General features: G+C 43.0%; 1 protein-coding gene across 1 annotated transcript in view; it reads right to left on the bottom strand.

Annotated features, from left to right (window-relative positions):
• The window catches only part of LOC133999606 (BAH and coiled-coil domain-containing protein 1), a 61,294-nt gene extending 48,000 nt beyond the window's left edge, over positions 1 to 13,294 (bottom strand). The window contains exon 1 of the mRNA XM_062438848.1: positions 13,123 to 13,294. Coding sequence (XP_062294832.1) covers positions 13,123 to 13,294 — 172 coding nt within the window. The remainder of the gene's footprint in view (positions 1 to 13,122) is intronic.
• Between the last annotated feature and the right edge of the window lie 4,304 nt (positions 13,295 to 17,598).

The raw sequence follows: 17,598 nt of genomic DNA, 5'->3' as shown, positions 1-17,598 counted from the left end.
TGGGGTGGAGCCCCCTCCTGGATCTGCCCGGTACTGGCTCTCTGCTTGTCAGGTGAGAAGAAGGATGAGGGGGGGATGGGATAACTAATGGCGTTGAAAACCCTGAGTTTACAGCACACTGCCAATAGATTCTGAAAAAAAAGGTTGAGGAATGTTTTTCACAACACACACAACCCCTTGTAGACTCAGGCAGCATGAGTCTGCATATTGAGTTCAGCTGAGCAGCCCTATCAGTAAAGAGCCAGTGGAGCAATCCATGCATAATTAGAGAAGGGGGAGGGGGTTAATTGACTTCTTTGAGAAAGATCCTGATTTCTATCAGCCAGTCCCATAATCATGTGAGCTAGGGCTCTCATTAAGCCCCCTCCCTCATTTATCTCTCTTCACCTCTAACCCTTTACCCTCTCCCTCCCTCTCCTCCTCTTTCCTCCCCCGCTTTGAACAAGGGTGAGACCCCAACCACTCTTGCTGTGCCCTCAGCAGGCCAGGAAAGGGTGAGACAGATTTATAGCCAGCACCTGAGTGAGTAAGGTGTACACTGGCACATAAACACATGATGAGCGCATATTCACGCACACAAACACACGGGCAGCGCGCTAAGGCTCCAGACTGCAGTTGACCTGACTGTGACCTCAGTGCGGTAATGTACTGGCTAGCAGGTATTAGCAGTAAACCTGAGTGCATGGATCTGTGTGGCCAGAAATGTTCTCCACACAGAGACACGGTGTTGCACAGGAGGTTCAGACCCAATGTTTTGTTTTTCTTCTATTTTCAACAATAATGCTCAAACCACAGTGCAGCAGGAACAGCGCCGTAACAAGTGCTTTGAATTATTTACAGGCAGAAAGTATACACTGCCTAATGACACGCATCCTTACCACAAACAAAATACATTACGCTGGCGTGTCAACACCTATGAATATTTACTAAAACATATCCACTAAGACAAGCCTTTTGTTCAACATGGTTTCAACCAGATACGGAAAGAAACTGGCTCCCTCCTGGCTGCTTTCCTTGTGTTTCTCTTCCTTTCCTTCCTTATACACTCTTCCTCTCCAGTCTTTAGAAGTAGTGGAAGATTTGGGGGAAAGCCGAATTCCATTGGGAGAGAGTGAGGGAGGGAGCGAGAAAAAAAAAGGATGACGTGGAGAAAAGAGATGAAAAGTGACAAATGAGAGATTTCCTTCACAAGCCCATAAATCAGTAGACGCGGGCAGGGGCAGTATGAGGCCTCCCTCAAAAAGCCAAACTTTTTTTCCTTTCACAGCCAGCGCTAACCACCCCTCTCCCTTAACATGCACGCAAACACACACCTACACATATGTGAGTACTCACATACACAAGAACAGCTTCCTTCTCAGACACTCTCCCAGATGGTGTGCACTGGAATGGCATCCCAATTGCTCTCCACCAATCTGGTTGTGGCGCTTGGCCTGGCTGACTGGCACAGAAGCACGTCTCGTAAAATCACTTACAGTTAAGAGTGGTGCAGGCTTCAAAGTGGCGTGCCTTCAAACCAGCCCTGTTAAAGGGTCCAAGCACGTGTGCTGAAATGAATCTGGCTTATTCTGTCGCATGGTGGAGTGCTGGGGAAGGTTGGTTGGTACAGCTGCTTCTACAGGTAAGCAGGGCAGACACATAAGGGAAGCGAGAGATGAGCTCTTCGGAGCATTTGCAATATGCACACAGTGGGGTGTCACACACTGGGCAAGGACGTAGAGAGAGGCACCCTGCTGGGATTGGAGGTGTCTATTGAGTCTGTGGGGAGCAAAAGAAGTGAGCAATGGGAGCAACTGTCATCAGCCCTTTCTCAGCTTCAGAGTGTTTGTGTGAGTAAATGTAGACCGTTGTTGGATGTGAGATTAAAAAGCACTGCTGTTCGACTGGACATATGTGCGCTGTGGTTGGAAAGCTGGGAAGTCAGTGCTGAGAAACTTGAGCCCCATACAGGACGGTCCCAGAGACTGGTGGATTGATGGAGGTCCAAAAGGACTTAGGATCTGCTTTCATTCTGAATGTTCACCATCTGCTTGGCTGGAAAGAGAACCCATGGAGCTGGAGAAAACTCTGTCAACTGACAGATGAGACAGTGAACGTAAAAGTGTGTGTATGTGTGTTGTGTGTGTATGTGTGCAGACAGTGTGTCAGTATTGATCCTCAAAGCAGCTCCACTTTCTGAAAGAAGATCTGTCAAATGGGGATATACACATTTACACATGCACGCGCACACACACACACAAAGAAAAAATGGCTTTAATACAATGCGGATCTCACACCATAAATAAAATTTCATCTAAAAAATAACAGACATCTGCTTAACCATCACATGATGCTCCATCTCATGACAGAATTCTTTAGACAAGCAAAGTACCTAACTATTCTCTCTTCCACCGCAGCTGCATAGTTTACTCCACCTCCACCATGCCAGTGGTATTGACCCATCCGTTTCCATGTGTGCAGACGACTCCGGTCTGGTAAGGATGACCATTTTTCTCCTAATACTTCACTGCTCTGTCACACATTAGTCACAAAGGTACAGACCTTCCACATCACCAAAATAATCCAAACACACGTCCTGTTTTGTTTCCTAACAACCGCACGTGTGTCCACATACACAGTACCAAGTCCAGTTATGATACCTTGGCAGCCACCACTGACCTCCAAAAGCCCTCCCTCATGGAAATACCCTCCTGTAGGTCTCTCATGCAATCTCTTTGGTAGTTCTTGAAATCCCCCAGCCTATCTGTGACCCACGACTAACCCAGGAAGTAATCTGAAGAGATGCACGCAACAAAATTCTTGTTCTGTGTTGAGAGTTATCTCTGACCTCCTGACCCCACAGAAACCACAATGATGTCTGTATTCCTTCTGTCTTGTAAAAAAAAATAAAGATAACAAAGGCCTAAGGGCCTGATGAAGAAACAGCAGATATACTCCCATAACTGTCATCCCATTATGCTGGGAATGCGATGTGATTTACAGCACTTGCCAGCAAAACAGTAAACTGCAGCTTCTCACAAACGGTGACGCCTGCACACCTGAGAACAAGCTGTTCCACAAGCAAAAAATTAGTAATTAAAATTATGAGGGGAAAAATAAACACAGCTTCTTAAAATCCTACCTGATTATTTATGCAGCAGACTTATGATATAATTCTGTATAAATCCATCTGCGTGTGTTATTATTCTGATTACTGTCACAGATATATCAGCTAATCACCGTTGTGATTGAACCAGGTGGGTTTACTACATCCCCCCAACAGCCCTGTGCAGAAGTGGAGAAGAGAGAGATGGATGGAATATAAAACGCCCAGGGCTGAGGTAGAATTAGGCACCTGCATCAGCCCCCCGTCCACCCCCACATGCTGCCCTCTCAGCTGCCTGCCACTCTGTTTCCTCTCTCACTACTTTTATACGATCTCCCCACCACACAGTTCCTTTGATTGCTCTTTCCCGTGGGCATACACACACTCACACAAATACAACACATGCATACACAAAAACTCAACAACACACACACTTCTTCCATACTGTTCAGAGACTGGTAAGATTTGGTAAGAAAAGTTGCCTCCACTACAAATAATGACAGGCACTCAAGAAACAAGCAGAGCACAGTTATCACACAGAAAACACACACACAAACAAATCCCACACACACACATATGAGCAAAAACATGTAAAAAGTAAAGAAAACCATTCTTAAAATCAAGTTTAATCACAGATACACACAAGCAGCCACCCACACTTAGAGCACACACACACACACACACACGTGTGTCCACACCCCCTCCTATTATGCTGTATAACCAAAAGGCATTCAGCCATTTCAGCAGCGTTCTGAGAGCCAGCCAAGTGAGAGGTCTGTCAGTGCATTAGCCAGCATGTAATCATAGCCCAACCTCACTGCAATTAGAAGTGGTTCTAATTCTTCACTGGAAACACTGCCTTCTCACACCACTAATAGTTTACTTTACTCCAACAGCTGACAGACCCAGCCCTGCCTCCCTGCTTTGGCTTCCCAAACACACATGCACACACACATTCACACTCACACAGACACACCCACAGCTGTAGTTCGTCTGTCAGTATGGGAGATCAAAATGGATCCCGTGAATAGTCCCTAACCATGTCCCACTTGTGCCACATCAATCCCACGAATCTTCAGGCTGTGCCACAGTTCACCTGGCAGTAGAGCTCTGTGAATACAGGCCTCTCTGCTTTCCCTTTCCGGTGCCTTCAAGAAAAAAATCGCCCATTTTACCAAACATGACAGAGAGAAATGATAGCAAGAACATGAAACAATTGCAAAAATAAAAACCTGTGAGCTCCTAAAGGCTCTCTGTAGATGAGGCAGGCGTGTGAGGGGAGGGCGGTGAGATAGTGCTGGGGAAACGTTAGCTAATGAAGACTGAGGAAGAAGGAGCGTTCCCTGTACTGATGGTATTGCTATTACCCTGTGAGCCGCTGCACTTGGGTGTCACTTCAAAGCATTCCCCACTATTAATCAGAGGCTATCCAGCCCTCCAGCATGGGCCCTGCTGGCTGTGCTGCTAACTACCCCCCTCAACATCAACACAATAGAACCATCATTATGGCCGTTATGCTATGCCTCGGCCAGACAGCGCACCTTTATCTCAGCTTATACGTTACATACTCACGGCCAATTAATCTACCTGCTATGTCTCTGAATAGAGTGGGTGGTAGTGGTGGGGTGTATGCAAGCACACATTTCCATTATGTAGTGGTTTATGTATTTTGGTGGGGGATGGGGCACACCTGGCTCAGGTTGCATCCAGTGGGCTGTACATTTTGCCTAGGGGGCTCTTTATGAAAGCACCTGCAAGAGGCTGCAACCTGTCTGGCTGAGACCCACAGGCCCAACCCTGCCCTGATCTGGCTTCTCACCTGGAATCCCCAGGCGGGCCAACAGGCAGCCCAGCGTCTCCCTGACAGCTTCCCCCATCCAGGCCCCCCTGGCTAACAACAGCCACTCAGCTGGATATCAGCCACCAAGCTGGAGGATTAACTACAGTGCTGCCCCTGTCTCTTTAATACTAGATACATTTTATACAACTCTAATCCCCAACATCAACTCCTTCCTCCTTTTGTTTTGACTGGTATGATGGACAGCACTTTCTGCCAGGTCAGAGTGAGAGCCTGCAGGGCAGAGGTGTAGAAATGATTCTCTTTTTAACTGGGTGATTGTCAACCGAATGTATCTGCGAGGCTAATGGGAGAAAATACATCGCCTTGCTGCGCTTCTCGTAAATTTGCACATGTTACATGAGAGGGCTTACGATACAAGACACTCTCCCCCACCCTCTCTGTCTCCTGTTGTACTGTACTGAGAGCCTGAAGACTGTAGCAGCACTGAGGGGATGAGATAACCGCTCACCATTGTGAGAAAAGACTGTCAAAGCTTTGTTTTTTCCCCCTTGCTCTCACTTCTCTCTCTCTCTCTCTCTGTCTCTCTCGTAAGAATATAAAAAAGCTGAAGCAGTGGTTGCAGAAATAGTCCCGTTTCTATAATTAGATGTAAACAGACGAACCATACTCTCAAGCTTGCTCTGTCCCACTGGCCCCACAGCCTCCTGGGAAGCAAGATGTGTGAGTGTGTATGACATGTAACAGTGTGTGTGTGCATGCGTGCGTGTGTGTGTGTGTGCGTGCGCGTGTGTGTGTGTGTGTGTTTGTGCCTTTGTGTGCATTTTTGCTTGCAATGCACCAGTAAGTGTATGATGGTATGTGACAGTGTGCATCTAGTCTTGCTGTCACTCTCCTTTATTTCTCTATATGTCTGTTTCTTTCGTCCAAACACACAAACTCACCCCTCCCCCTCCCTCACATTCACCAGAGGGTAGGTCAATGGCCGTGCACGGCAAACAGAGAGAGCTAATGCATGCAGCACCGGCAGACAAACACACATCTGTTGCTGAGGAGCCAGTCATTTGCCCCAGATCCTCAGGACACATACTGTATCACAGAGAGGATGCAGTGTAGCCTAGTGGTCACACCAGGCAGAGGGGACGTTAAAAAACAACAACAAAAAAAACAAAACTGCAGAACGAGGTGGAAGGCAGAGAGGAGCACAGCCAAATAAACATAGGGGACAATGAATGTAAAAGACAAGGTGGGAGATGGGGGGACTACAGGGAGGAGCAAACAGGGTATGAACATGGATCATCAAAGACAGTACATGTAGACATGAAAGAATGTGTGGTGTAAAACAAGTGATTTGACAAAAATAAGGAGAAGGGGAGGGAATGAGTGGGATTTTTTTTGTTCTAATCAATGTCAGAAGGAGCACAGGAAATCCATGAAAAGGAGAGAGAGAGAGAGAGAGCAAGAAAAATGGGAAACAGGGAGAGAGAGCAACAAGTCCCCTTTGGATTGAGGACTAGGCAGCTGGTTGGATGCTCCCAAGAGACTTATTAAAATGGAATTCCTGATGCTAATCTTTGTTTTCTCACAAAAGGGCTGACACATCCTTGAGAGGCATACTGCATGTATATTTTATGGCAAATCTCTGCATATATTTAGCTGTGCACCTCATTGTTTGGTACCGTGTGTCACCACCGCCCGCTGTTCCACTGACAGTCGCCGAATCGTGGCCCATTATTGAGTTTATCTGCTCTCAGTCCTGCCCTTCTCCACATACCATCTACATGTATGAATTATTGTTTGTCAATTGAAATAGAGAAAATCATAACCCGGATTATAACGATAAACAGGTTTTTGTTCCTGTTTGGAAGCACTGCACAGGAACAAACTTTACATATCTGTTTCCCTTCTAAAATTAACCTTGTACGTTAACAGCGTGTTTAAGCAGAACTTCAGCCTGTTCTTTATAAAATATCACAGAACTGAGCAGACATCCTATAAACTAAACTATCCTCTTATGTCTAAGAAATTGGGATTTTCCATATTCCTTTCATGTGAACATCATTAGCGTATCACTGTTTGCTGCGCATGCAGCAAAAAGTGGGACCACTACACAAGCAGCATCATGAGCATGAAGTCTTGCCGGAAGCATTAACAGTAGATCCAGCAGGGACAGACTCAGACGTTAGAGGGTTAACAATGCACCTGTCTAGGCCTCACAGCCAACCACAGGGTGCCTCGGCTCCAGTGGGGGGTGTCTGGAGAACACAGCCCAGCACACACACACGCATGCAAAACCCACCCAAACATAACCACACACACCCACTCATACACACTTACATGCATTATTGCCACTGACCACAAATCTGCTAACAACAATAGGGCAACGGTCCTTTTTTGTTCTTTTCACTGAACGATTACAATAATAAAATTGAAATTAAAAAACAAGTAATCTGGATTTTCTGCTTGAGCCGTTAATAATGTCTAACAGCTGTCACATGCAATACGGCCATGCACTGAGGTGGGCCTGGGGCTTCCTGATGAGAAGCAGCCTGATACTGGGAGAGTGAAGGCGAGGGAGGGGGGAAAGGGGGACAGAAAGAAAGGGAAAAAGAGCAAAACACAGAGAGATCCAAATCACAAACAAAACAGCAGCGGTTGACTTTGGGCAAATGTATCAGTCTATTCAATCTCGCAACAATATATTTTCGGTCCAGGTTCTTTTTTCCTTTTTTTTTTTTTTTTAGTTTTGGTGTGTGTTCGTCATGGGAAGTGAACAAAAGAGCCTCATTGGGTTCTTAATGCAACTTCTCACTTCCTTACGTAGAGTGTAAAAATAGATGGGAAGGTCTTGAAATCCAATGCCCTGAAATCTGATACAGGAAGGTATTACCCTGCCCGTCGCTCTCACCCGTGGGTCTCCTTTGTGTTTGTCCCGTGTACACGCCCCATGCTCGAGGCGAGGGCTCTGTGGCACCATGCCACACGGTGTAGTGTGGGTGGCGGTCTGTTTGAAGAGCCTGTCTCTGAGGCGGCATGGCCACTCGCTAGCCAAAATCCTCTTGCAAAGCCAGACCCCTTCTTTTTTTTCCTCACTCAGCCTAAGCCTTCACTTTCTCTGGACAGATTTGCTGATGAGTCAAACTTTAGTCTTTAGAAAGGTGAAGAAAAGCAATTGACTAAATTATTTATCAGTCACTTCCATAACCTGAGTGTAATGAATTCCAGATGCTCTTACTTATTTTTGATGACTGGTTTTTGGACACCTGGTGTGACAGGGACATGCAAGAGCTTTAACGATACGAATGCCTGAATTAACTCAAAACATGGTCACTGCATGTTACCCTGTAACCAAACGTCTTTTCAAATATGCAAGGGATTTACCCTTTTTAAAGACGACTGCCCTTGCAAGTCATTTGGGTCTCCAGTGGGAGGGTCAGGGTAAGGTGACAGATGGCGGCAGCACCAGGCAAGGTGCTATTTCAACCAGGTGTAGGATGCCAAGCAACACCTCCACTATTCAGGGGGACTCCTGTGACATTGCGTCTGAACAGTGTCATCTCACAACAATCCACAAATGAGTCCGACAACAGGCCAAGGTTCTCACTCTGTTTTGCAGAACTGGAGCGAACAAGGGAGGGAGTGCGCAAGGCCAGAACCAAATGGAACTTGGACCCACGTTCTGTCACTGCACTTCCACCACAGCAGCTAGTGGATACAAATAGCTTTTTAATGTAATATTTAGTGTAAGGTTATTCAAGATGTCAGTTTTCTTTTCATTCAGGTAAGGCTCACCTATTAAATTTCTCTTACCAAATACTAAAAATTGTTTTCATGACAGAGAGGATTGGCAGAGGCTTTCAATGGTGCTGCACTACTAAATAATTATGCTGAGCATGCAACACACTCAAGCCACCACTCTTGTCTTGGGTCAACAAGGATAGGGGGTAGGTATGAGGCAATGGGAAGCACGGTCTGAACTGTGAGTGCTCACAACATAAGAGCTACAAGGCCAAGAAGAAGAAGAAGAAGAAGAAGAAGAAGAAGAAGCCTCTCTTCCCACAAACAACCCTCACCCACTTACAGAGTTTATTCTTTTAAAGGCCCTGGCTGTAACCAGTCCTTTGCTAACTCCACCAAACACCTGTGTTTGTCTTTGAAGCTTCTTCCCAACAACCACAGACCCATGGGATATTCCAGCAATGAGACGTTCAATAAAAGTCTCAGTAAAGTTATTTATTCCCCTTTGGAAAAAAAAATGGGAGAAGGCAGACAGCACAGCTAACCTTTGAAGGGGGAAGCTGCTCGGATATCCAGCTAGGACATAAAAACCAAGGGAATGACAGGGACATCCTACCAGAAAACAATAAAGGGGGTGGAAGGGACTGTTTTTTATCTTTAACAGCAGCCGTAAAATACACACAAAGCTGGGGTCTGCAACAATGGCCCGGGGCAGGGGAGGGTGGCTAAAACAGAAGTGGCAGGAAGACCACCGCTTCCCAGACACAAGGGTCTTCCTGCTGGAAAGAAAGGAGACTGAGAAATGGAGGGGAGGAGAGAGCATACAGCTTATGGAAAGGGAGACAGAGGAGATGTTAAAGGAAGGGGAGGTTGAGTGAGCGAGATGACACAAATATGACCTTTGATTACATGGGGTGTTTAGAGTAGATCTCAGCCATGGACAGCCTCTGAGCCCCCTGTTGCTTTCACACAGCCACACCTCAGCCAAAGCACACTGATCAGAACAATATGGCTGAAAGATGAGCCTCCAGCCATAAATGCCAGCAGTAAAGACAGCTCCACTGTGTCTCCTGCTTTGACACTATCCAACATCTGAATCCCGGGCCTCACAGCCAAGAGAAGACTGTCTTCAACTCAGTGCCGGAGCCTGCAGAAGATAAAATTACTGTTTCAAAGACCTTGTAAATGAACTGTCTGAATTAAACCACATTAGATGAGTTTACAGGTCCGTGTCTCGCTGTATAAGCGAGCACACGCAGAGAGGAGTTGCTCCAATGTCACATTCCCAGAACACAGTGCAAGTGCAAACTATAAATTGACCACCTGACATGCATTACAAATGACTGGTTTGTAGTAGGTGAAGATGGACAGAGGCAAATGCACACTGACAGAATCTCTAGTAGCGCTAAGTAACATGGTTCAGTGGGCAAGAAGGTTGGAGTGTGGGTCTGTTGACGCCTGATTGCAACCAAACTCACCGGTCTGTGTAAAAGAAAGAAAGCAAATTTCCGCCCAAAATATGGTGAAATTTTGTAACTCAGCAAGGAACAATGCCAAGGGAGGGTGTTGCAACCACCCATCACTCATTTTAGCAGTGAGGGTGAAGGGGCGCGCTCACAATAAATACCTCTGCAAAGTCAAGAGGAGCCTTTTCAAGGAGCCACATCAGAAACCTGCCTCTGAATGCATTTTTACATCAACCCTAAAATATTCATTCTCTTTGTAAAGTATTCATGTGAACCAGTGTGCGAGTTAGTCCCCAGGGGGAAAGTGCAGAGACATTGAAGAGATCCCACACACTCAGCAAACAACATGCTCAGTTGTGCTAATGTTGCTAGCATACAGGACACTAGAAGGGACACTAATGACCTGCCCTGTCAAGACTAACAACAACAGACCTGTTTGGTCAGACAACCAACTGAGCATTTGACTGTTCTTACAGAGCATGACTGACCTGAATTTATTTACAGTTTAAATAAATCTGATTGAAAAAAAAAGAAAAGGAAAAAAAAGGTTAACATTAACTTGTTGGTGTGATCAGAAAATAAATTAAAATTTTAAAGTTTTTCTTATTTTAAATTTGGAAATAATCAATTCAAATGGATTTCTGTCAAATTGTAAAACAAATGTATGTTACATCACAGGGATAATAAATTTGCATTTTGTGCCATGTTGATGAATTACCATTTTGAAAATATATGCCATGAATAACTGTGAATTATGCTTCATGTATTACGACATGCCTGACATTTTCAAATATTATTAAATAATAAATCAAAGATTGCACATCAGCTGAGCGCAATAACAAAAAAAAAAATCTGACAGAGCCAGAGAGGATTTAGGAATGATGTGAATTTATGTGAAATTATCCTCCCTGTTAATTCAATCAAGCACCTGAAATGTGGAGAATTAACTCATTTTCCAAATCTTGGGGAGATTAGGTTCTCCTTCTCGCCAGTCCACACCCATGTGTTACTGACGAGGCTGGGAAGAACAATAAACCACCTGTGCTGCTCATTGAACAGTGATGACATTTGGGTGAGGGGTGGGGGGAGGGGGTCTTCATGTTGGTGTAGCACAATACTACAAAAGAAACACTGAATCTGGTTGGGGGAGCACCTGTACCCTCTAGCCAGTATTAGCCTTCATGCTCTCAACAAAACATCTATAATAAAATAAATAAATACATACGGACACAGGCACTGTGTGTGTGTGTATATGTGTGTGTGTGTGTATGAGAGAGCGAGCGAGAGAGAGAGAGAGAGAAAGAGAGAAAGAGAGAGAGAGAGAGAGAGAGAGAGAGTACTGCCAAAAGCAAACATGAATGGTGAGAGATGAATGGTGAACAGCGCCCATGAATTCTCCTGAATGACTAATTATACCTCATGTTTTGCATCATTTTGCAAATGAATTTAGAATCTTTATAAAATAATATAATTTGAAAACTACATTTGACTGCCACACAGCCTAAAGTAGATTGTTTAAATAAGCTATCAAAACATATACATACATTCATAAATAAATCAAATGTAACTCAGAATCCAAAAAAAACACATTGTCAGAGGTTACTGCAAGACTGTATTCAACCACAATGAACCCACAGAATTCAGATATCATGAGTTATATAGAATAACTTGAACAAAAATTTCCCTAGCTGCTGCATCATGAACATGTGGTTTTTAGAAGCCACATTAACATATTTTCAAAGGAAATCGTTCCAGAAGTGTAATTGTTTGCAATCAATGTGCCACTGTTATTTAAATATCTTTTGTTTTACAGATGTGGACAAAAATGAAAGCAGCAACACAACAGCAATGCAATCTATAATATGTTTGTATTATCCTGAGCACGAAATTTGTATATATATATATATATATATATATATACACAATTACATCCAATTATATCCTACATAAACCAGCCAGTTTAGTCTAAAAAATGATCACTGAATTAAATTAGTTATTACAGTCTCAACAAAAACTTATCTTACTACTATGCTACTTTTAGATTGTTGTTATACTAGGATGCATTTTACTGTACAGGTGTTTCTTTTATCATGTCCACACCCTATATTTAAAAAAAGAATACATTTATACTGTAAGCTGACACAGTTCTTTCTGTTCTGTCTTCAAGTTGTAAATGGGAAGTGTTTGTAAAGGTGCACATTTGGGTACACATGATACCCAAGTCATTTGTTAAACTCGATGCATGCACCGTGAACACATTTGCACCCCGACACTTTGAAGCTCAATATAGAAGGATTTTCTAGTATCGCTCTTCCTCCTATACACCCACCATCCATGCACTCCTACTGCACCCATGCAAACCTGCTCGCCTTGCTTTGCGCTTTGCTTATGGCTCTGGGTTCTGGCTCACGGTTATGGTTAAGTGATGGCATCAGTGTGACACTTATCAATTTGACGTGAAGTGACAAAATCTCATTTCAGATCAGATTCCAGAGCCAGCGGGGAACCAGTGCCAGTGAGCTCTGTCCAACTTCATACGTGCAAACTAAAACAGACATTTATGGCATTTTAAAAATACCATGACATTTACCTAACTTACCAAATGGCTATTTGTTTAACTGAGATGCATTTATTACCTTCGAGATATTTAAGCTGTAAATGTTGATTCAGCTTAATCAAAATTCCTAATTGTTGGCCCAGTGTAAATCAAATTTCACCTGATTTATTAGCTGATATTTGAATAGAGAAACTCTGTCAACAGCACACCTGAGCGACCATTTATTTAAAACAGAAAGCCCCGTCTGTTCTTCTCTTTTGTGCACAAAAATAATCAGCTTTGTACTACACCACGCAGGCAGGCCATAGCCCATTATTCACGCTGATAGATGCCCAGACTTTATATCGTAGCGGTGTGAGAGGAGCATTTTCAAACAACAGCCAGTATAGAGACAGATGAGTGTTGTTGATGATATGGGAATACATTTCAGCAGATACATGCTTGTGGGACAAAAACCCCAGCAAATTGTCTCACTAACCTGAGTGGGGAGCCATTGGTATGTGCGAGGGGTAGTATTTCCCCGGCGGGAAGTGACCGGCGTGCTGCACAGAGCTGTGGCCCGAGGGAGCGATCCGAGAGGCGGCTCGGTGCACCAGGGCGCCCCGCTCTGATATGAGGTGCGCCGGAGCAGCGAAATCCCGTCCTTCCATTCCGAAGAATGTTGAGTAATCCGAAATCCGGATTGGGCAGGTCAGGAAAATCAAATGCAACCCATATAATAGTCCTTTCCTTTAGATCTATGTGTTGCATTCAGTCGATCGCAGGCTTCTCCAGCCAAAAACGTAGCCCCCGATCATCTTTTCTGTCAAAGGAGAAACATCGAGGCATTTTTTTTATTATTATCAAGAAAAATATAGAGCCCGGTTAAGAATTACACGATGCAAAAAAGGTTACTGACATTGCACTCTAATCCAACAAAAATATAAGAGAAAACAAATCCTTAGACTGCTCCATTGATTTTTGCTGTAATGCCATATCTTCCATGTCAAGATTGCCTTTACATATAGCTGAAAGAACCCTTTTCGGGCTAAACTGATGGTACAAAATAAGTCACCGCGGATACAAACGGCCAGCGAGGCGTTCAAATGCCCACTGAGCCGGGCTCAGACTCAGCTCTATTGATCAGCCTGGGATATAGGCCTAATATGCATCATATGGAAGAGAGCAGTTCATATTCCACAGACACGCACATAACGAGCACTGAGACACATTTTAGCCTCTAATATAGCCTAGTGTTTTATATTTAGTAAGTTTCATATGATATCTTATTAAAAAAACAACAATTAATTCGACTACCATGTCAGCAGTTGCACACTGTCACTCTTTCTCAAAAGCATGGTAAGCATATTCTCTCTCTTTAAAAAAAAAAAGAAGAAGAAATGAAATCGTGATTGCGGCAACAATCTAAAAATCATACCCCGAGGAGGAAGTGTTGTTCTGTTTGGGTGGGTTAAAATGATGGAAGCCTACTCAGTACATCTCAAGGTGAACACTGCCTGCCTTCTCCTCCTGCTCGTCCTATTGTCTCGCTTTTTTTCTGCCTCTGTCACCTCCATCCAGCTCTCATTACACCTCACACTATTTTCACATTTTGCTCTACAGTGATTTTCAGCTATGCCTTATGTATTTGATGCATTACATTGTTGTATCATACACAAACCACATAATAACCCAGTTTATAATCAAACTAACTAATTGAGAAAAAAAGGCATCATTGCATCGACCAATTTGAGCACAATCAGGCCTATAAGATGTGCTGTCACATCATAAAGTTCCGACACATAAAACAGGAGGCTTGATCTTTAAAATAAGATTATTATATCGCTCCACAGCAGAGATGCATCAGCTCCTGAAAAAAGATGGACTCTCTCTCTCTCTCTCTCTCTCTCTCTCTTTCTGTGTGTGCGCGAGTGCGTGTGCGCGCATCCTTGTATGTGTGTGTGTGTGTGTGTGTGTGTGTGTGTGTGTGTGTGTGTGTGTGTGCATGTGAATAACTGCACTCTCACTGTCTTCATCTGCCTTGACCTATTTCAGGTCAGGTAATCAAATGAAGCAGTAAATACATTATAGGCCATATCCCCTGCCATGCCACAAAAATAGCATTATTTAGTTGAAAGGGGGGAGGGAAAAACAATTTAAATCAATTAAAATAAAATGTAATTTCACTGTGAAAATATTTTGTCTTTTGAACAATCAGCTAAACGTGACAGCCCACTCTGTTGCCTCAGTGAAGGCTAACAGAAAACAGCTTAATTCCATAGCTCCAAATGAGTGAATTATTGAATAAATCCTACATTTTCTCAGCAGTAGGCTGATTTGTTTTATGTTACGTTCTCAATTTGGGGTCCCTACAGGGTTTCTTAAAGGGACTGCAGGGGGGGGGTCCCCAGCTAGTCAAAAAGCATAGTTTCGCCATAAATGAAATCACAAACAAATATCAAAATTGTACAATGTATAAGGATAAGCAGGCACATACTTATCGTACAGGCTATTTCAATTTCAGCACCATTATCTCCCCATGTTGCCAGTTACAGCCGAGCTTCCAATCCAGTGCTACATCAACAATAAAAATCCTTCCATGCAGAGGTACCTGGGAGAAAATCTTATCAACTGGAGGCTTTGTGAGCTAATGTTTATGCATGCATGTGGGCCCTTAACGTAAGAAACACGTATGAGCAGTCTTGCTGTTGCATACATGATAGCTGAGTCTTCACTTTTGTGGACTGTATAAAGATCGAAGGTGAATGGCCGCCCGTCAGGAGGACTGCCTTTGTCTCCATACTGAGAAAGTGCTTTGCAGTCAGCCATTACCTCGCCATGCTGTTGCATTCAGCCCATTTTATATGTTGTAGCTTGATTTAAAATTATTCCACATTTGCGACGCTAGCAAGAGACTGATGCTCTAAAAACGGTCAAAATATACATTTATAGGGTTGCAGTTGAGTGAATATCCACTGTTGTTTTGTGTTTCATTTCAGCCTTAAATGAACGAATTCTCTCATCAAATATAGCCTACGCTACTTTTTTTTTTTTAAAACGTCAAAAATGATCGACGCCCTTAATGCAATTCATTAAGCTACTGCCGATTGCATTTACGGAAGTCAATCGAAGGCAGAAACGCAGATAATAAATCAAATTATGTTGTACGGGTCTGATCGTGGTGAGAGGCAGGCGGCCCTCCGTGACAAAGCTGGCCGGCAGGGAGTGCACCTCGGCCGGGGTCGAGTGAAAACATGCTTCCCTTCCTCTCTGCAAATTCTGGGCATGCAGTTTATTAGCAGCGGACCCATATTCTACATCAAACGGACAGTGTTGCAAATAAATTGATTTATACAATTTATTAAAGGCTGCTAAGTCTTGGCCAATTCAAAAATAAAAAATAAAAAAATACGTCGCTTGGTTCTTTTTTTTTTTAAATATAGGAAATTTTAAAAACAAAAACATCAGCATATCAGTTGTTAATTATCTAAATATTTATCAGAAAAATGCTTCTGACATTAATGTGTTGAGAATAATATTAATAGAAACAACAATAGCCTTATAATTATAATTTAAGATCATTTTTTCCCAGATCATTAGATTAATTCTTCTATTTGTTCCATGTAGGATACACCCCATACATCCTGTTGTGTTATTTTTGAAATTATAGCAACGCACTATGTAGGCTACTATAATGCCCAACATGTCACATAGGTTATAGCATTGTGGACTAAATACAGCTTCTGTCATTTTACAATGAGGAAACAAGCCTAAAATATTTTTTATTCATTAAAAAAAAAAAAATAATCAAGTATATAAAATTACTACTTACTGGCATGTTAAATCCTTGCATAACAATAAATTATAAAATCACAAAACACTGGGAGTGAAGGTGCAAGGCCAAGTGCGACGCCCATTTAAAATCGAAATATGAAATAAACCATGTGGCTAGAGTGAAATGAGTATTTCCATCTGAGGCTGTGCAGTAGCCTGCTGGTTCAGTCTATGGAAGCAGTGGGACTGGGGCTTCCGGCCTGGCTGGATCGCGGCTCGGATCTCCAAGCAGCGGTTTCTCTCCCGGTGCAACTGCGTACCTCGCGTCTCAGGGCAGGGTAAACACGCCCTCCCATTGGTGGGATACCTGCATGTTAATGAGATCGTGCCGCCCGCCCGAAGATACGAGAGGCTGTGATTGGCCGGCAGCACAGGCCAATGGTGTGGTGACTGGCAATGCTAAACAGAGAGAAAAGCGCCAGATTTAAAGCGCTGGATAGTTTAATCACTTATAATAGAGCTCAGTGGAGTCTGAGCACAGCTTCAAATGCACACATAGCCCAGTCTTTAGGCAATGGTGATGCTTATGTAGTCTCAATGATGGAACAACAAACTGAAGTAAAATAAATGGTCAAAACTGCAGTAGCCTATGTTTTAAAGAAAATCAAACTCAGCTTACAATACTTAAATAATAATCAAAATATATTAGACCTAAAGAGATTAACAGTGTTTACATCCCAGCTTTGATGACATTTACTGGAGTATTACGTCTGATCACAGCTCACAAATGCACAACAAACAACAGTGTTTATTATAACTAGTGGTCACAATTACATAAATATTGCTTTCAATAACATTTTAAACTACAGTTTGTTTGTTTTTTTAAGTAAAAAGATTGATATTACCCTTTAAGAAGTAGGTAAAAATAGTTACACGACATTTACCTGGACGTTTGCAGTCACAGGTATTACAAGAATATTGGGGGGGAAAAAACATTTTTTTTTAAAATAGCAATACAAGTGAAAATTTGAAATGATCTTTGAAAAATACATATTTTCCAAATATATCACAGTCAAATTGAATAGAAAAAATGACCACCTCTGTCACAAATGAATAGGCCTATTTATATATCAGCTGTCACTAAACTTTTCTTTTTTTATTATTAATTCAGTGCATTTACACACTTGAAACACTTTTCTTG

This window comes from Scomber scombrus, chromosome 18 (assembly GCF_963691925.1).
Source record: "Scomber scombrus chromosome 18, fScoSco1.1, whole genome shotgun sequence".
Taxonomy (NCBI): Eukaryota; Metazoa; Chordata; class Actinopteri; order Scombriformes; family Scombridae; genus Scomber; species Scomber scombrus.
The sequence above is the reverse complement of the archived record's forward strand: the minus strand, read 5'-3'. Positions and strand labels throughout refer to the sequence as shown.